The sequence below is a fragment of the Squalius cephalus genome (assembly GCF_949319135.1).
Source record: "Squalius cephalus genome assembly, chromosome: 9".
Lineage (NCBI taxonomy): Eukaryota > Metazoa > Chordata > Actinopteri > Cypriniformes > Leuciscidae > Squalius > Squalius cephalus.
In genome coordinates, this window is record NC_137130.1 from 5,566,474 (window position 1) to 5,587,449 (window position 20,976).

The 20,976-nt window shown below is 36.9% G+C and overlaps 3 protein-coding genes across 5 annotated transcripts in view; 1 reads left to right on the forward strand and 2 right to left on the reverse strand.

Moving 5' to 3' along the window:
- Window positions 1-20,976, reverse strand: part of mettl5 (methyltransferase 5, N6-adenosine) — a 410,912-nt gene that overhangs the window by 984 nt on the left and 388,952 nt on the right. The window contains exons 1-6 of one of the 3 annotated variants that reach the window (XM_079880499.1): window positions 2,562-2,639; window positions 2,214-2,353; window positions 591-705; window positions 316-497; window positions 156-238; window positions 16-67 (exon numbers count right to left, since the gene is read on the reverse strand). In XM_079880499.1, the coding sequence (XP_079736625.1) occupies window positions 16-67; window positions 156-238; window positions 316-497; window positions 591-705; window positions 2,214-2,313 (532 nt within the window). In that variant the 5' untranslated portion in view covers window positions 2,314-2,353; window positions 2,562-2,639. Of the gene's footprint in view, window positions 1-15; window positions 68-155; window positions 239-315; window positions 498-590; window positions 706-2,213; window positions 2,354-2,404; window positions 2,640-20,976 lie in introns of those variants that run through there. The other 2 variants (XM_079880501.1, XM_079880500.1) reach the window with 2 other exon arrangements.
- LOC307164398 (UDP-glucuronosyltransferase 2A3-like) lies at window positions 7,797-10,229 on the forward strand. Its single transcript, XM_079881216.1, has 2 exons — window positions 7,797-7,867; window positions 8,166-10,229. The coding sequence occupies exons 1-2, from the start codon at window positions 7,861-7,863 to the stop codon at window positions 9,758-9,760; spliced, it is 1,602 nt and encodes a 533-aa protein (XP_079737342.1). The 5' UTR covers window positions 7,797-7,860; the 3' UTR covers window positions 9,761-10,229.
- cxcr2 (chemokine (C-X-C motif) receptor 2) lies at window positions 14,805-19,985 on the reverse strand. The gene is made up of 3 exons (XM_079880326.1): window positions 19,701-19,985; window positions 17,646-17,809; window positions 14,805-16,748 (listed from the first exon to the last, which is right to left on the reverse strand). The coding sequence occupies exon 3, from the start codon at window positions 16,724-16,726 to the stop codon at window positions 15,695-15,697; it is 1,032 nt and encodes a 343-aa protein (XP_079736452.1). The 5' UTR covers window positions 16,727-16,748; window positions 17,646-17,809; window positions 19,701-19,985; the 3' UTR covers window positions 14,805-15,694.

Consider the following 20,976-nt stretch of genomic DNA (forward strand, 5'->3'; position numbering starts at 1 on the left):
TGTAGTAAATGTTACCTGCAATGACTTCCATTTTCACTTTCCAGTCATTTGCTTTCTTCTGAATGTGCTGCACAAAATTGCAATTCAATTGTAAGTTATGTGTTCTCATGTATAGAGTTGAAGCTGCTAAATTATGACACAATGGGGTAACTTACATCTCGTGTTGAGGTCTTGTGAAGGGAATACACTGCCGTACTTGCCATAGAAATCGCTGTGTGCAGGAACTGCATGTCAATACCTAAGGTTGAAGACATGGATCATGTATAAGTTAATGTGAATTGAAGCACTGCATGCAGAGGATAAGCTGACTCTTACCCTGGTTGTGCTTGGTGCCAAATGGCGGGTTCATGATGACCGTGTCAAACTTCTTGCCGTAAGAGGATCCGATAGAGCACACGTCACACTGGACCATATCAATGTTTGACAATTCAAATTCCTCAACATTTCCTTTGAATATATCCAAGGCGTCATCATCGATGTCAAATCCAACACACAGTCTTGTAAGGAAAGATTACGGTTATGTTGATTCACATCATTTTTAAAACTCGAGTAATTTTAGGCCATGGAGAGAAGGATGGAGTTGGTCTTACCCAGCATCAAGGACTGCAGCTCCTATAGACAGAACTCCACACCCACAGCCCAGGTCTGCAACTAGTTTATTCTGTATGTCATCAAATGTGTTGTGAATGGTGTACAACATGCAGCCTACAGACAAAAGCACATAGGACAACTGAATGCAGGGCTCAACATTAATAACGTTAACAACATTAATTAACGTATACTGAATTGTGGTATAGCATATGTATATATATATATATATATATATATATATATACTGAATTGTGGTATAGCATATATATATATATATATATATATATATATATATATATATATATATATATATATATATATATATATATATATATATATATATATGGTCTGCTAGATGAATGTGTGCACACACACATATGCACACACACACATGCACACATATACACACACACATACATACATACATACATGCATACATACATGCATACATACATACATACATACACACACACTACCGGTCAAGTTTTAGATCGGTAAGATTTTTAATGTTTTTAAAATAAGTCTCTTCTGCTCACCAAGGCTGCATTTATTTGATTAAAAATACAAACAAAAACAGTAATATTGTGAAATATTATTAGAATTTAAAACAGCTGTTTTCTATGTGAATATATAGTAAAGTGTAATTTATTCCTGTGATCAAAGCTGAATTTTCAGCATCATTACTCCAGTCTTCAGTGTCACATGATCCTCCAGAAATCATTCTAATATGATGATTTGATGCTCAAGAAAAAATTATGATTATTATCAATGTTGAAAACAGTTTTTATTTCATGATGCTTTGATGAATAGAAAGTTCAAAAGAACAACATTTATCTGAAATCTAAAGCTTTTGTAACATTAAATACTACCGTTCAAAAGTTTGGGGTCAGTAAGAATTTAAATTTTATTTTTGGGGGAAAGAAATAAAATAAATCAATACTTTTATTCATCAAGAATGAGTTAAACTGATCAAAAGTTACAGTAAAGACATTTATAATGTTACAAAAGATTCTATTTTAAATAAATGCTGTTCTTTTGAACTTTCTATTCATCAAAGAATTTTGAAAAAAAAAAATTGTACACAACTGTTTTCAACATTGAAAATAATAATGAATGTTTTTTTTTAGCACAAAATCATTAGAATGATTTCTGAAGGATCATGTGACACTGAAGACTGGGGTAATGATGCTGAAAATTCAGCTTTCATCTGAGGAATAAATTACATTTTAAAATATATTAAAATAAAAAAACAGTCATTTTAAATTGTCATAATATTTCACAATAATACTGTTTTTTTTATTGTTTTTTTATCACATAAATGCAGCCTTGGTGAGCAGAAGAGACTTCTTCCAAAAAAAAAAAAAAAGGAAATCTTACCGATCTAAAACTTTTGACCAGGAGTGTATATATAAAATATATATAATATGTAAATGTAAATATATATATATATATATATATATATATATATATATATATATATATATATAATATGTGTGTGTGTGTGTGTGTTTATTCGCCTGATACTAGTAAACCACATCCATACGTCCACAAGTACGCATCTCACATTAAATAAATAAAAGTGTCATTATTGAGTCTATATAACAAAAATACATAATCCTCACCCGCTATATGAGGACTGGTGGGGTACTGCTCCAGGAGGATTTTGGGCTCCTCAAACCCATCCACCTGCTGAAGGCAGCTCTCCAGCTCTTTAAGCTTCATAACTTACATCAGATGATCAGTTAATCCAGCTCATATCAGCCTGTTGGTATATGTCAAGCTAATGTTAATCGGATGAGGAACGTTGACTCACTGACTCTCTTAACTGAAGCGCCTAATGATCATGATGTCCAGACTGATGTGTTACAGGGATCTTGTGATGTCTCCTTCTGATATAGGGTGCTTTTCCTCAAGTGGATAGTTTATACACTGGATCGCATTGATAATATGAAAACATGTAGTGCACTTACATGTGTTTTTCTCTTCTTCTTCTGGAAGATTATCTTGCCGGCCTAGCATATTAGCGCCATCTGCTGGATGATTACCACCATAAATCAAATTATGTGTAAAGTCAGGTCAGAAAGTGAAAGTCCTGCCATATGTTTATTCCACCCATGAACTCAGCCATCTGATTTCACTAATTAGTTCTTTCTCCTGGATGAATAACTGTGCTAATTTGCAAATCCAGGTGATTGCACCTGGACTTTTACTTCTGAACCTGGACTTTACACCTCTAGTTTTAATATCACATGATCATTATTAACGGAACATAGGCAATTTATTTATTAAATCATTTCACTTGCCATTTCCCCAGTGCTTTATGCACACTTACAACTAACATGAAAAAAAAAAATGTACAAGAAAAAATATAAAACAAATATTTAGGTGTTTCTTCTCCAAAAAACAAAATGTGAAATATTTTAATTTGGCAATTGTTTTCAAGTGTCAACAAAAGAGCTTCTAGCTATGCCTGAATTGCCTCCTTATTCATATGTAGTGCAGTGTATTGGGTGCTGGCCATTTTTGTAGTTCTGTCCAGTTCCAAGTGTTTCAGTTTCTGAACTTAAAAATATATCATACTACTAATACAAATATCAATATGCATTAGCAATCAGTTCTGCAATCCTTTGTGGTTTTTGGTTGGTTTGTGTGAATATAAAATGCCCCCCCAACCCCCCTATAGCAAGATCATTTTTGGGACCTCTGTATTTATAAAACCCAGTATTGATTGCAAAACCTGCACCTCTTCTGTGGCTAATATTAATTTCACAATCATCCTTTCTCTGTGAAGTCAAGCAGCAAAAGTTAAGTGATCATGTGCAAATACTACTGGCCCATTTTGTGAACTAATATGCAAGACTAGTCTTACATGTCACTGTTTATAACACAGAGCGTTCATCCATTGCTGGGACGCTTAAAAAAATATATTGGGGGCATACATTAAGAGTATACCCACTTCTCCAGCCACCACTACATCACTGAACAAATTGGGTTATCAAAAATTGTTAAGTGTGTGTGTGTGTGTGTGTGTGTGTGTGTGTGTTGTCATGTAGCCTAGGCTATAGACTGATTGTCTTATATTGTAATGTTACTGGCCTGCATATTGAGAAAATTTAGATATTGCGCAACAATCCCCCCCGTCCCCGTCAATATTGACAGGTATTTCGCACACTGTTTCTAAATCTGACTTTTAGATTATCTAACATTATGACAAACTCTAACCTGACTCCCCCTTCTAGGTTTAATATTCTGACAGACTTTGCAGATAATGTCCTACTAAAACGTCTGTTCTTTACTTTGGAGATAATCTATTAAAACGTTCTGTTCTTTGTCTGATTATGTCAATATTGAGTAATCGACTGAACTTAACTCTTCACAATGTTTTTGAAGATTCAAGATATTTTTGCTTATGTCAGTAACAGAGGGTGAAAGGTGGGGGGGGGGGGGGGGGGGGGCTTGCTTTACCAATTGAACCAATCATATTGATAGAAGGTGACATGTTAGTCACACTGATCTTATTTTGATGTGTCTGTCTTTATTTTATAAAACCTGATGTATTCTTCTTTTTGGGTGGGATTCTCTGGAGAACTGCTCTGAGAACTCTCCCGGCTGGATTAAAGCAAAGGACATTTGCTGAAGTCTGTCAGTTATTAATGCTGAGCAAGCAAGTTAAAGCAGAACTTGGTAACTTTTTTAACTTAATAATCATTTGGATGGTTAAACAACCTGTTCTGGTGATATTGGTGACTTTCGATGTATATTTGCACAAGCTCTGCAGTTTACCATCATGCCGACAGATGAGGTAATACAATTATACTTATGATAGTTTGATAAAGTAGCCTATATATTTGAGACTATATAAGCATTCGTTTCATGTGTCATAGATTAGAATGGAAGACAGGCTCTTGGGAGCACGTGTAAACGACCTTGGTTTTCCCGGTAAAAACTTAATCTACAGGCTTCACACATTGACAATAAAAAATGTATCAATTCATGAAAAATCTTACATATAGCCCTTACAGGGATACTCCACTTTTTTTGGAAATAGGCTCATTTTATAACTCCCCCAGAGTTAAACAGTTGAGTTTTACCGTTTTCGAATCCATTCAGCCGATCTCTGGGTCTGGCGGTACCACTTTTAGCATAGCTTAGCATAGATCATTGAATCGGACAAGACCATTAGCATCTCTCTCAAAAAAATGACCAAAAGAGTTTCGATAGTTTTCCTATTTAAAACTTGACTCTTAGTTACATCGTGTACTAAGACCGACGGAAAATTAAAAGTTGCGATTTTCTAGGCTGATATGGCAAGGAACTATACTCTCATTCCTGCGTAATAATCAAGAAACTTTGCTGCCCTACCATGAGGCGTAATGATATGACGCAGCGCCTGAAAATAGTCCCCAGCTCGGTAACTTCCAACGTGACCGGGACTAAGTTTGTCTAACCTATTAGACCTATTTTCAAGCGCTGCATCATAGTGTGAACTAATCATCATCAGCGTCATTCTTGATTATTACGCAGGAATGAGAGTATAGTTCCTAGCCATATCAGCCTAGAAAATCGCAACTTTACATTTTCCGTCGGTCTTAGTACACGATGTAACTACAGAAGAGTCAAGTTTTAAATAGGAAAAATATCGAAACTCTTAGATCATTTTTTTGAGAGAGTAGTCTTGTCCGATTCAATGATCTATGCTAAGCTTAGGGCTGGTCCGAATACCATTTTTTGAGCTTCGAAGCTTCGGTAGTAATGAACATCGAATATTCAAAGCTTCGGAGAGAGGGTGCTGAACATATTCTTCTCTCTAATAAAGGCAGGAATCTCTATGTGTCTGTATGTCCGTTTGCATTTTGATTATTTCGAGAACCGTTCATCCAGTCGACTTCACAAGGGAGTGCAGTGTTGCATTTGGTGCAATATAGATGGACACGAGATGCGACACGTTCAGAATTAATAAACAGTAAACTACAGAACAGCGCGAGCGGGAAGCGGCGCACCTCACGCGGGCAGGGCATATGCTCCGAGAATGGACTCTGCACTAGTGATATAAAACGCACACACACAGGTCTGTTAACTTAAGCAATACTTAAGGTAGTCTAATATTTTTCTGACTAACAAATTACTGACACAGTAAAGGGTAGATTTAAATAAAGAAAAACGAAATTTAAATAAAGAAAAACTAAATTGAGTTAAATTATTTTCCACAATGTCAAAGCAACGCAGCTTAACCCAAAACACAAGCTCATGCATGCAATTCGGTCTATACAAACTCCGCTGTTCTGCGCTCTAGCCAGAGAACACTACCGTTGCTGGAACACTCAGACGTCGGTTCTATTTCTAGCATGCACGCGTTTTCCGTGTGGCTCAAGCCGCGCCTGAGACGCGTGTCTCACGCAGGCAGTGTGCAAACTCCAACCTGTTAACATGGGAGCCGAAAAACGGACACGCCACGCAGCCAGTGTGTCGCCGGCCTTATTCAAGCGCGAATGAGAACCGTTTCGCGGGGGATCCAGGTGTGCAAAAAACAAAACAAAACAAAAAACGAATATTCGAATGTCAAATTTTCAAATCGAATACCAACCCACTGAACGAATATTCGAATATATGTATATTCTGAATTCTACCATATGTAGGCTATTTCCTAAATGTTGCAGCGTCTATAACATTGGCAAGGCTGGAAATCGTTAAGTGGGTGGACCTTGGTGAAATAGGGTGGACCTCTATTTTTTTATCTTTTATATATATTATAGCCTATATATTATGCTAACCCTAACTGTGCCATAACACCCCCTAACCCCATGTATAAATAAACTTTAACATATTTTAAATATAATGGCTAACATAGAAATGGTGCAGAACCTTAAATAGGAGCAATTTTTCATAAACTCTGTTTTACTTTTGTCAAAATCCTTTAGCTTGTTTCTTTCCAATGGGCCTATTTGCAATGTGTTGCATTTGTGCATTTTTACTGATCGGACAGCTAGCCTATACATTTACCTGGAATAGGAAAAATGCACTCTCTTTCAGTCTTTTTTTGGATAGCTATCTGATCAGAGAAAACACGTGAAGTGACCAGGTTACGCTAGCCTGGGAAAAGACAACTTCCGGCAAATTTAGATTTGCTCTGCAAGTAGTCTGGCAAAGAGCTCATTAAAGCCCATTTCTAATCCGTCGAAATCGCGGCACCAATCAGAAACGTTGAGGCGGGCTTTACACAATGACGATCGCTCTGATTGGTTTTAGGTCTATCCAATTGCGCCCAGAGGCATTTGAGCGACGTCCGTTGGTGAAGCGCATCAACTTTTAGATGCATTATTATATTCAAATTGCAAACACATGAGGAGGACAGTCTCCATGAAAGACCCACTGGCAGATGAATGTGCTACTACATTTCTCTCCGAAACGGTAGGAAATTAAATTAGATTTAATAGAGGATTTTAACTGTGACAAGATGATAGACAGGGCAGTTTACGTGACAGGATGCACGCGACAGATCCGTCCGATAAAGATGACGAAGTAGTATGTCCCAAAGCTTGCCTAATTTTTTGCTACACATTCAAAAGTAAATACATTTTCTTCACAAAAAGAGTAACGCTACATACTTTTATGGCGTAGTGTAACTTAGGCGAATTGGGACGCAGCATATGGCTTTACACGATGACGATCGCTCTGATTGGTTTAGGTCTATCCAACTGCGCCCAGAGGCATTTGAGCGACGTCCGTTGGTGACGCCCCTTTGGAAATGAGTTACAAAAGAAGCTTTGCCAGACCATAACTCAGTTACTACTGAGAATGGTCTGGTTTTAAACAGGCTAAGGTTACGCATGAATGGAGTTTTCACATGCATAACAGTCATTCTGATGTGAGTGGAATGTTTAATAAGGACTCAGTATACTTAGTTGAAAATCTCCAAAATTTAGGCTATAGCATTGACTATAGTGTAGCAAACTGTAAGCTGTCAGTTAAAATAAATAGCTGTCAGAATAAAACAAACTGTGTTATTACGAATGATTACCTCAAAATGTAGATCTGTATATGCAGATATGAGGTACTTTATCTGAATGAAATGATTACACCTCTTTCACTTTTGCTCATGGGTTGCCGACCCAACCAGCCCCTGTTGGTTAGTCACTGATTAACTAACTTTGAGGATAAATGCTCCGTGCCCTTTAAAGCTTGTTATATGAACCGTCACTTGTATACAGATGTTGACAGGCTGCAGTTGGATGATATTTGCACTATTACACAGATTTTCCATTATACACAATGATGGGTGATATTTTTTTTTTCTCTTGAAAAGATGTAGTCTATCTTATTGTGATTCATGTTTATATTGCTGTGTAATATTTCAATGTTTCCTTATTGAAATACATATGGGTCCTGTATAAATTAGAGCTGTCAAGTTAATGTGATAAATTTCATAGTTTTATATGCTGAAATGTGCCTGTACATACAGTATTTCCTCTATAGATTCAGTTTCAATGGGTATAGTTTTTTTTTGTATACTGTATCTTAACCATAATTATTTACTGTTTCATTTTGATCTTTTCTTTCCCTCCTTTGCGATACAGGTACTGGACAGGTTTCTCAGGTGCTTGGTCCAATCATGCTAACCCTCCTTCTGACGACTGTTCCAGTTGTTCAGAGCGGGAAGGTTCTTGTCTGTCCTTTGGGTGGCAGTCACTGGGTCAACATGAACATCTTGGTTGAAGCACTTCATGCCAAAGGTCACAATGTTTCAGTCATTCGGATAGACGACAGCTGGCACATCAAAGAATTCTCACCTCACTACACATCGATCAATCTCAAGAGTGAAGGAGGATTTAGTGAAGAACTCCTCGAGACATTTACATCCAGACTACTGGGAATTGTGAGGGAGGATTCGATTTGGGCTCGTCTGAAGCTGGAGATAATTATGTGGAAAAGTTTTTTATGGATGGTTGAAGAAGAAAACAAGATAATAATCAACATGTTTGAAGACCAGCAGCTAATGCAGTCCTTAAAAGATGCCAAATATGATATGATTCTAACAGATCCAGCCATGTTTAGAGGTGTTTTATTGGGTCATTATCTTAAGCTGCCCATTGTCTACAATGTCCGTTGGACAGATTACAGTGAGGCTCATTTTGTAATAGCTCCTTCACCGCTTTCTTATGTTCCTGCTTCAATGGTGGAGTTATCAGACCGCATGAGTTTCTTGGAAAGAGTGGAGAATGTTGCGATGTACATCGTTCCAGAAATACTCCTAGCTATCCTGATTACTCCAACTTATAATGCACTTTGTGAACGGTTCATTGGCCCAGGAACATCCTACTTTTCTTTAATTCAGGGTGCTGATCTGTGGCTCCATAGAGCTGATTTTATTTTTGAATTCCCGCGTCCCACTATGCCAAACATTATCTACATTGGTGGTTTTCATTGCAAGCCATCAAAGCCTCTTCCACGAGACCTGGAGGACTTTGTGCAGAGCTCTGGTGAGCATGGGGTCATCATCATGTCTCTGGGAACTCTCATTGGTCAGCTTCCTGATGATGTAGCTGAGGCAATTGCTGAAGCTTTTGCAGAACTTCCACAGAAGATCATCTGGAGGTACAAAGGAAAGAGACCATCTGCACTAGGGAACAACACCTTATTGATGGACTGGATGCCTCAGAATGATCTTCTGGGCCATCCTAAGACCAGAGCCTTTGTGACACATGGAGGAACCAATGGAGTTCAAGAAGCCATCTACCACGGCGTGCCAATCATTGGACTTGGGCTGATTTTTGACCAGCCTAGTAATCTTTTAAAAATGAGAGTAAAGGGTGTAGCCAAGAATGTAGACTTTGCCACAATGGATAAAGACTTCTTTCTTAAAACTGTTAAAGAGGTTCTTTATGAGCCCTCTTATCGGGAGAACATGCAGAGGCTCTCAAGGCTTCACAAGGACGTCCCAGTGAAGCCTCTGGACAACGCCATCTTCTGGATTGAGTTTGTTATGAGGCACAAAGGTGCCGCTCACTTGCAGACAGAGTCTCATAAAATGCCCTGGTACTCTTACCACTCTGTTGATGTCACACTGTTCCTGCTTTCTGCTGTGGCACTCATAATCCTGATCATATATATGGTTATCAAGTATTTCTGCTGCAGAATATTCATGAGAAAAACTAAAAACAAGCAACAGTAATGAGGAGTTCTTAGAATTTGCATTTCTTGCATTACTTTCCTACTTTCCTGTTTGTCTAAAAATACAATTAAATCATCTATCTCAGCTAATCTCCAAATGCACCTAATAACAAGAGTACTTGGGGAAATATATTTGGGAAATAATAAAATGTTTACCTGCTCATTTAGCTGTGCATTCTTTACAGTACGTCATTACCTTTTCTTTCCTAAAAAGCATTTTTAGGAAATGGAAAACAACAAACACCTTTCATTACTTGACCTAGTTTCTGTGAAGCTGCTTTGAAACGATGTGTATTGTGAAAAGCGGTATACAAATAAATGTGAATAGAATTGAATAGTCATATTCTGAATGACACAAGCAGTAGTGACATTTCCATTGGTAACCTTTGATTATGATTATGCTCAAGAGCACAGTGATGGATATCTCTAGTTTATGATTCACATCTATGACCTTTGTGTTAGCAGCCCAGATTTTTACATGCCCTAAAGCAGCCTTTTCTAGTAGGCTACAAGTATATCACTTGTTCGTGTTTTGTCAGTCTCAACTTGACACAGTTAAAATGTTGTTACAAAAAAAAGAATGACACTCTCTACTGTTTATATATTCATTGCAGTATGTGTTACATGAATTTAAAATTATTAAACATATTAATATGTGGTTCAGGCAATATGTGCATATGTACTCTGATTGTCTTCACTGTAATAAAATTAAACATGACATAAAACACAACCCTGTCTCTTTTTGTTAAATGTCTTTTTAATGATCAATAATAAGGGTGTCACGATTCTCCAAATCCTCGATTCGATTACATTTTCGATTCTAAAGTCACGGTTCGATTCGATTCTCGATTTGTTTGATTGTAAAAAAATTGCATTGCAATTGCATGTTACAATGTTTACATGGTACAATTAAGCTACACTTTTTTATTATTTCAGTTCAATTCAATTATTGTGATTTGATTTAATATTGACTCATTTGGATAAATATTAGGTAGGCTACACAAGATAGGCTTAATTTGTCAAAAAAAAAAAAAAAAAAAAAAAAAAAAACTCACCTAATGCTGTAAACATACAGAGAGCCTATTAGCTGGTAGTAGGCTATTATTTAAGGTTAAAATAATTAAATATAATGCGTTTTTTTAATTATAATAACAACTTTATTTAATGATATAAGTAAAAAATATAATATGTAATATAGAACACATATTTAGCAAAATACTCTAGCTATTTTTTTTCTTGCCAACTACGTAGCCTATATTATGGTCATTAAATGGCTTTCCTGAGGTAAATGTGACATAATTGTTCTCCAGCTGTTTTATTGACCTCTTCACGCTGATGAAAAACACTGATTGATCGATATTATGTATGAGGAATATACATTTCGGTAAGTTGTACTGTATCTTTCAATATTGTTCGTGTTTTTCTTTACTATTAGCTAGAGATCGATCATCGCATCTTCACGTGCGCTAGGGATCTGTCACGTAACATTTACAAGCGCCAAAACGGTATTTATTGTTTGAATATCGTAATAAAATTGACAGAATCTGAGAGCTGAGATTTTTTTTAATATCATAAAGTAACCTGCTCTAGTCTGTCGGTCTCCGTGTCCTCTTTGCTTCGCGATTTTTCTGTGCGTGAGAGCGTGTGAAAAGTGTCAATTGCGTGTGTCTCACGGTGAATGCGTGAGAGTTGGCAGCACTTCAACACGTGTGTTTTTTTTTTCTTTCGCTTGGCAAGCCGAGCTGACGCGACATGGGGGCGTGACAGCATCGACGATTCCATTTATTGATTCGATAATCGAGATTGAGCATTAATTTCGATCGATTTCGATTTAAAATCGAAATCGTGACACCCTTAATCAATAATGATCAAAATTTTAATGATCAATAATTATAGTGAGTATAAAAGTAAAAAGAAAATATAATAAGAAATAAAGCAAACAATTCAGGCAAATACATCGCTCTAGAAGGCTACAATAGCCTAAAAATATATAAAGTTATGAAACTTCACTTTGCCCCCTCAAAAGCAATTTTGCCAGGGAACAAATGATAGGAAAGCCTGCTACGCTGAGTCTGCCTATAGACAGGAGGTTAAACGTACAGTATATAATTTTTTTTCGCGGCTAGGGGTCGCTAGCCTCTTACAATAACAAAGGCGTAGTTTGATGACGCAACATTTGCTAAGAATTATGGATCTTGTCGTCAACGTCAAGCCGACCGATCTAATAATGTTTATGGATGAGTGAATACATCGATGTTTTTATCATGACTGTGATAAGAAGCAGGTCGGGATTGCTAAGAGACAGCTATCAGCTCCACACGCGACGCGAGTCCCGCGGATATAAAGGAATATGGACATTTCATTCTACCGAACTAACGTTACACGTAAGTGCAGAATTACAACTCACAGGTCAGTTGATTAGACAAATTAAACTTGTGAGGTAATGCAGCGCTGTTTCACCTGGTCTAACATTACACTAGCACACTAAACTGCATTTGAATGTGTTGACATTTATGTGTTAGTTTGTCTGTATGAGACTAGCAGTAAGCTAGATCAACATTAGAATAACATACAGATCAAATTCTAACATTTTATCATTGTTGAACTATATAACATTGATTAGTTTTATGTAAATGTTCTCACCTGTTTAATAAAGTACATGTAGTAGCGGTTGAAGTCTCGTTTATATACTGTCTATGGGAGCTCTCGGCATCTCGAAAACACCGCGCTGATATTGATTCTCTTTTTAGTTCTCCTTTTTTATCCAGAGTCTACTTGCCATGGTCCATAATGTTTGAACGAAACAACAACAGCGTGCAGATAGACATTGCGAACTACTCTGTCGCATTGGTTACTATCAGAGAGCTCTGGTTCATAGCTCTGGTTGCTATGGCAATACGAGAGGAAACCAGGGACAACGCGGATATGACGCCATTGACGGCGACAAAAATGGAAATAAAGAAACGTGACGTGCCTTCGAATTTAATTACAAATTTCTCCTGGTTTGAAAGTTGTTGGAAACAGTCAGGATAATGTAAGTACACAACAAAAAAAAAAATATAACATAGATATAGTGATTTTTGCTATTTTTAAAGCAAAAAAGTTACATATTGTGCCTTTAAAGAGCTGGCTGTCTGGTGCAGTCACAACAACCTGGAGCTGAACACTCCCAAAACAGTGGAGATGATTGTGGACTTTAGGAGGAACACCATAATGGACAGCACTGGTGAAGCAGTGGAGTCATTCAGGTTCTTGGCATTACCATCTCTCAGGACCGGAAGTGGGACACTCACATATATGTGACCCTAGACCACAAAAACAGTCACATGGGTAAATATTTTGAACTTGAGATTTATACATCATCTGAAAGTTGAATAAATACGCTTTCCATTTATGTATGGTTTGTTAGGACAATATTTGGCCTACAACTATTTGAACATCTCTTTAAACTTGCACATTTCATTGCAATCAGGCATTGCATTGCATTGCACATCACATTTCTTTAAACTTGCATTTGAATGCTGATGTTTAATTGTGATTGTTAGTAATTTTTAAATTGCTGTTATTGTTTCTATTCATTTTTACTTGTAGTATTTTCCGGTGGACTGTGGTTTTATGTACAGCGCTTTGAGAAGCTGCTTTTAAAGGCGCTCTATAAAATAAAGTTTATTATTATTATTATTATTATTATTATTATTATTATCTGAAATCTGAGGGTGCAAAAAAATCGAAACATTGTGAAAATCCCCTTTAAAGTTGTCCATTTATGTTCGAGATTGTGCTGCATTCACTCAGAAATAAATGTTTTATATATTCACGGTAGGAAATTTACAAAATATCTTCATGGAACATGATCTTTACTTAATATCCTAATGATTTTTGGCATAAAAGAAAAATCGATAATTTTGACCCATACAATGTATTGTTGGCTATTGCCACAAATATACCCGTGCGACTCGTGACTGGTTTTGTGATCCAGTGATCCACATATAGGCTCCATTTTGAAAAGGCCCAGTAGAGGTCATTTTTCCTTCGCCAGCTAAGGAGGTTAGATCTGCCACAGGAGCTGCTTCTGCAGTTCTGCAGTCATTCAGTCTGTCCTCTGCACTTCTGTAACTGTCTGGTTCGACTCGGCTACCAAATCAGACCTGAGAAGACTACTTCCCACTCTCCAAGAACCGCACTCATCCAGAGTGAACAAAAGAGCAGGCAAAATCACTCCTGATCCCTCACATCCAAGCTGCTTCATCTTTGACATGCCCTAAAGCAGCCTTTTCTAGTAGGCTACAAGTATATCACTCCCCACAAGTTTATATCTACTGCAGTTGTTCTTGTGTCTTATGTTTACCCAGCCACCCTCTTTCAGTTTATTTTTATACGCTGGATACAATGGAAAGAAAACAAGTGTGAAGCCACATCCTGTACCTTTCTGAAAACAATTTTTTTTTATGCTGTATGTGTTTACCACATTATTAGTTCATCAACATACTTATACATATAGTTTTTGATTAAAGTTATTTTAGATTTTACTGTTATTATTATTATTATTGCGGAATAACTATCAATGTTCCAAGGCAGTGGTTTTAAACAAATGATCTTTCTTGTCTTAATTCACACTGATAACAAGCGTAATGAGGATAAAGATTATATGTGATACAGCATTAAGAATTTGGATTGTGTTTCAAAAGTATTTTTTCCTGTTTCCATTTCTCAAGACTTTATTTACGCAAACCACATAAGGATGACGTGTCACATGTACATGTGTCCTTTTATCATGGTTAACACTTAGTCGACATAGTCATAAAAATAATAAAATAATAAAATCTAATAATTGTATTTTAGTGGCATACAGAAAGTAGTATAACTTTTTTTTTGTATGTCAGTTTGTGTGTGCATGATGTTGTAATATTTTAAGGGTTGTGACCTGTGAAGGAAGAAAACAGGTTGCTTCACTTCTCTCTGTTTTGTTGTCGAGGGGAAGTGGAGACATTAGTGAAATAATGTCATTGCATGGCTCAGAGCAGACTGATTTCTCAACAGAGTTTAATGTAGAAGTGTAAGAACTTTATTTTTACTGAAACAACTTTATTTACAGCTGTGAAGCAGAGTCAGCACAGTTATTTGCTTTTTACATTAAGAAGAAAAATAACATGCCCTGAAACAAGCAACAAAAACAAAAAAACAAAAAAAAAAACAACAACAAACTATATTCAAACGTTTGGTCAGTAATATTTTTTTTAAAGAAATTATTACTTTTATTCAGCATGGACACATTAAAGTGATTAAAAGTGACAGTTAGGGCATTTATAATGTAACAAAATATGTATGTTTCAAATAAATGCTGTTCTTTTGAACTTCAAATATTTACAGTGTACTGTTTTAACTGTGTTTTTGATCAAATAAATGCAGCCTTGGTGAGCATATAAGAGGCTTTTGTCAAAAAATCGTAAAATTGACCCAATTCGTAAAACTGACCCAAAATTGTATACAACACCGGTAAAAATACAGATGAAAAAATATACAAAAAAGACTATCTCTGCTTTCATGGGTTATTCTGTTCTGACAGAATCTGAAACCTCTGCAAAGTGTTTTTCACAGATCATTTTTGATATGAACCCACAGAGTTAAAAGCACAAGCGTGGCATGTCACCTCAAGCCAAAAACATTTTTTTTTTATGATCATTATCACAAGATTCACAAACAAGGTGTAGTCTATACCTTGTAAATTAAACTGCTATACATTAAGAAGAATTTAGTTTACATGGAAGCAAAAGACCAATGTACACAAAAATAAAACATTCTGTCATTTTTTTCACTCACTCCTTTGACTGTTCTCAAGGATAAGTAAATAATGACCAAATGTACATTTTTGTCTACACTATTTCTTTAACAGAAGCAAAAGGCTTTTGCACCCTCATTAGAGAACAGCGGTTGACTACAGTGTGACTGACGTGTGCCTTGTGCTCCCAGAGCTATGAACAGATCCCACTCGATATTTCGACAACACGCTTCTCCCCAACAGGCCTTTCTTAAAGAGAGAAGTCAGGAGCTGGTTGCGGAATTTCTTCCCAATGAAGGCGTACAAGATGGGGTTTATCGCACAGTGGGCGAAAGCTATGGCCTGCGTGACATATAAGGCCACGTCTAAGTCGTCCCTCAGCTTGCACGTTTCCGTGATTCTGCCGCCTCGCATCAGGTTGTCTAAGAGCTCTGTGATGTTGTTGGGCAACCAGCAGAAGATAAAAGCCAGAACGACGCTCAAGATGACTCGCATGGCCTTCTGCTTTTGGCTGTTGCGCGAGCGGCAGAGCGTGCACATGGTGAAACCGTAGCAGAACAGCATCACGGCAAGCGGGAGGAAGAATCCCAAAGTGTGGTGGAGAATCCGTAGGCTCAACCTCCAGTTTTCCATGCTTTCCGCCGTCACATTGTCATGACATATGTACTCCCCATAGGGCGCGATGGCATCGCGATTCAACATAACGGGAATGGACAAGAAAATGGCGCACAGCCACACCAACGCACACACTATGCCAACCAAATGCCGTTTTTGGTTGATGAATTGGGTTGCTTTCACGATGGCCAGGTAGCGATCAACACTAATGCATGCCAGCAGGAAGACGCAGCAGTAAAACGTGGCTTCCTGTATGCCTGATAGCAGTTTGCACATAATGGTGCCAAACACCCATTCTCCGGCGTGAAGGAATGCGGCCCAGAAAGGGAGGGTCAAAGAAAAGAGCAGGTCGGCTATGGCCAGGTGCATCAGGTAAACGTCAGTAGACGTCCTGCGGTTCTCCATGCAAAACACCACGAATATCACCACGGTGTTGCCCATCAAGCTCAGGCCGAAGACGATGATGTAGACTACGACCAAAGGCGTGCTGTTCAGATGCTGAAAGTTGTCCGGGCAGGGAGCCATCAATGCAGGGTAATCAAAAGTAGTAACTTCCATGTTTGGGTCTTCCATGTTTAAGGAGTTTGGCTGTCAACTGCAGGGGACGAAAAGTTCATCAGGACCAGCATTTTCAGATTGAGAAATGTACAAAATATGACTCACTACCAATCAAATGTTATGCTGATATTAAAAGATATACTGTACAGTATGTGTGAATCACTGTATGTTATTTATTAAATGTAAACTATTCATTTATAATGGTTCAAACTAAATAGTTCTCATATGCACTAGCCGAATTAAGCTTGTTAATAAACTATTATTGAACAAACCCGAATCGACACGATACTGACTTGAGCTGAGTAATGACACTATTATGTTCTGAAGAGCTGCTTTATAGTTGAATTGAGTTTGCTTCACAACTAATGGACTACTGCCACTACAGACCTTTTTCACAGCAGCGCTATCTTTTATTTTGAACGGGATGGGTTGTACTGTTATTTAATGCGTTTTTGGATCGTTCTGCTTACAAAACATTGCAAAAATGTCTTTCCAAGAAATTTCTGTAGCCAAAAAACATGAGCATTGGATTATTATAAGTGATCTAGGAGCTTTATACAGGTTTTTATTTTATTTATTTATTTATTTATCACTCACAACCTTGCTCTGAATTGATATTGTCTTTTAGAGCTGCTTTACAGCTGAAACTGTGAAATTTCATTATCGAAGATCTTCACAACATTAACTGTTATTTTCTTGTTTCTTAAGCTGCTTTGAAACAATCTGTATTGTATAAAGTGCTATAAATCAATTTTGACTTGACTAATTATTCTTATAATAAGGAGTAGATGTCTAAACTTTTGACTGTTATATTATACACTTAAATGCATAAATCTAAAAGTATACTTCGACAATTCAAAGGAAATATTTCACAGTAAGTCATACTGACACATCGAAAAGCTGAACAAACACTTAATATTTTTTATTCTCTTACCGTTTTATCTTCTGTGATTTTACTGAGATTTTCAGGGCTGACAATCTTGAGTTTAGGGATCATTCAGTGGAAATTCTCCGATACTTACTGACTGATTTCTCACAGTTTTCTAAGAATGACAGGTTTGATAGCAACTCATTATTACTACCACGTCCCTTTCCTTCCTGCATGAATAATCAAAAAAAAAAAAAAAAAAAAGAGCAGATATTATCAGTACCACAGTTTCACAAGAGAGACAACTAAAAACATCTTAAAACCTGTTCAGGTATTAGCAATTAGTGATACACACAGTAGGTCATGTTGACTCTGGCTTGCTTTTATGTGATATAAAAACCACAATACACACTATATGCTAGTACATGTGTCCATAAAGCGCTAATAGTTATTTTCAAGTAGTGACCGCAACTCCATGCCAGCTCTGCCCACAACGAAATCTCATTGGTTCAAAATCACATATAGCTGTACAGTGGTTCAGGCCTGTGTACAAACTGCACTTTAGGTTCGCTTCAGGGTAGGAACTATAAATGTAGCTCTGAAAAGATACAAACCCCTGTGTTGTACCAAAGACTTATTTTTTATGATTTTTATTTAGAACAAAATATAATTTGCATACAAGAGTAGGGTGAATTGCCCTAATGTGGGACATTTTTTGCACTTCAGACGTCTGTGACATATTGCGATGTGTAACCAAAACATTAAATACACACCCAGTACCATTTAAAAAAAACCAGGATGTGTCCTAATCAAATCAAAAGAGAAAATTCAGATAACCCATTCATAAGAGAAATTATAGACATATTAGTGCTCTTCCTGCAAGTCGTCTGAGACAATCTGCAGCTTCCTAATGTGGGACAGTTGTGTCCCCAATGTGGGACACTGAAAAATCTATGATAAAAGACCAAAAATCCCATTGATGAATAGTAAAATCTTATTTTATTTTAGATTCTCCCTTAAATCTCAGTTAGTAATTCTCTTGGTTATGGATGGATGAAACATGGATAACTGAACACCATCAGACCGATAATACAATATTATCTAGTTCAGTTTACTTAACAACAAACACAGCTTGAACAAACTTTAATTCATAAACGTGCTGTTAACTGTTAAAAATCTGCATTAACAGTATTCTAATATTGCATTACAGGACTAAAACCATGTAAATAACCATGTTTGTCCCACAAACCATGCCCCACCACACATTTTTGACTCTGATCGAAGTACTGTCCCACATTAGGCTGATCATGCTGTCCCGGATTTGGAAACCACATTTCCTAATGTGGGACACTAGGAAATTTGATAAAAATATCAAATATATAGTTTATACACACAAAGTTACACTATTTTTTGATGGACAAACATTTCATAAGCATATTAGGCTAAAAAGTAGCAGGATTGCTTTGTTTAAAATGTATTTAACCATTTGTCTTTCGTCTTTCGACTTAGGAAAAATAAAACGGCCTAAATCACACTCTTGACATTGGCCATTATACCACAGGGGTTGAATTGCATGATCTGTTCAACTGAGGATGTGGGCGATTTAACCAGAGGTGGCCAGCATCATGAGGAGATCACTTGTGCAAAAAAATCTTTTTGTCAAAAAATGACTTAGGCAATTATTTTAGGAAGGTGAAGACATGTGTCACAGGCCGGGGCGGGCAACCGGGCCTTTACGCACCGCCCCTATGAACCGTACCACATCGAGGAGCTAGCAAAGTACACCACCAGGCAAGACAATCAGATAGAAGGTACAAAGTTCATCTTTATTGAATTAAAAGTATCTCTTAAAATAACGTGTCACTCAATCAACTTCCTCTTCTTCTCAGAATCCTGGCCTCTTCCCTCTTCAGTGGAAACTTACACAAGGGTAAGTACGGGACTAGGGAATCCTCTTTGAACTGTATCGTGGTAAATAGGCAGATAACTAGTCCTATTCAAGACAGATAGGAACAACACGGGGCGGATGACCCACGTCTTCACCAGGTTGGCTCCAGGCCGGACAATGGTAAGTGCACAAGTAATGGCTTGGTAACAAGTAATGGTAATTGTCAGACCTACCAACATCAGTTGCGTCACTTCACTGCCATTCATAAATCCTCTCCCGTGGCCTCATGGGATAAAGTGTCCATCGTATGCACACTTCAGAATCTTGCTGGAAGAAGTAGGTCATCCGGGTACTTTTTGCCTTCGATTAGTAGCCTACTGTGAATTCAGACATACTTCTTTTGTCAGATTTCAGTGGTGATTTCAAATACTACATTTAATCGTTAGCTATAGCTTTCGTGAATTTGATGTTTTCCCAGTCAGAGAGATATAGGAGCTGTACTTACACGACTGAATGATGGCCGTCGAGCGAAATGACTCGCCTTTAAGGGAATTTGGTTATACCCTTTTAGAGAAGTGAAATTATTTCTTTGGGATGTAACAAATCATATAGCAGTTGCTGCAGTGATTATGGCCATTCACTACTAAAATTGACGCTTTCTAATCGGAGCAGGGTTATTGAAACAATGATAAAACTATGATCAAATAAAATAACATTTAATAACCAAATTAATTTAACTTAAAATAAATTAACCAGAATGGAGGCACGTTTCCATAGTCAGCATTTTCACACGGTTGAATGTTTTTCTTTTTGTGAGAAGACGTCCCACAGCGGGCAATATGGTTTGTGATAAAAGAAATGCTGTTGATTCTGAAAAGGATTTGTGATTTTCAACCAGAGCCTCAGCAAACTTCCAAATGGGCCTCAAGATGATTTTAAATGATTTTTAAAAAAGAGAAAAGACCATATTTCTTATTTTTATTCATCCCATCAACAACTGTTTGTTGCCTATGAAGAAACAGTTCATGGTTCAGGTCTTGGAAAACCTGGATATACTGTATGTGGAAGTGTGATTTAGACCTGGAAAAGTAATGTAAATTCATTTCAAATTAAAAAGCCATCAGTATTTTTTTATAATAAATATACATTGCACTATATGCCAAGCTCTTTAAAAAAAAATCCATGTAGGCCTAAATTATGAATAATTGGAAGAGTCATGTAAATTCATTGGTTTAAAATATTGGGAGCCCTGAAGAACATTCAACTCTTAAAGTTTTTGAAATCCTAAAATGCAATTATTTTAATTGTAATTATTTGAGTTATTTTGACTTCAGCTTTTAAAAACTGAAAAATATAAAAATGAGCAGATTAAATAAAAACGAAACTGTAACCAACAAAACCATATCTAAAAGTAGCTAAAAATGAAGTCACATGTTTGAACATTTAAAATGTCACATGACACAAAACACAGAAGTGGCCTCAACAGCTACTTTTGAGACATTATCTCAA

What these genes read in the sequence shown, in the direction of transcription:
- cxcr2 (XM_079880326.1), bottom strand. Translation starts at nt 16,726, where the DNA reads ATGGAAGACCCAAACATGGAAGTTACTACTTTTGATTACCCTGCATTG.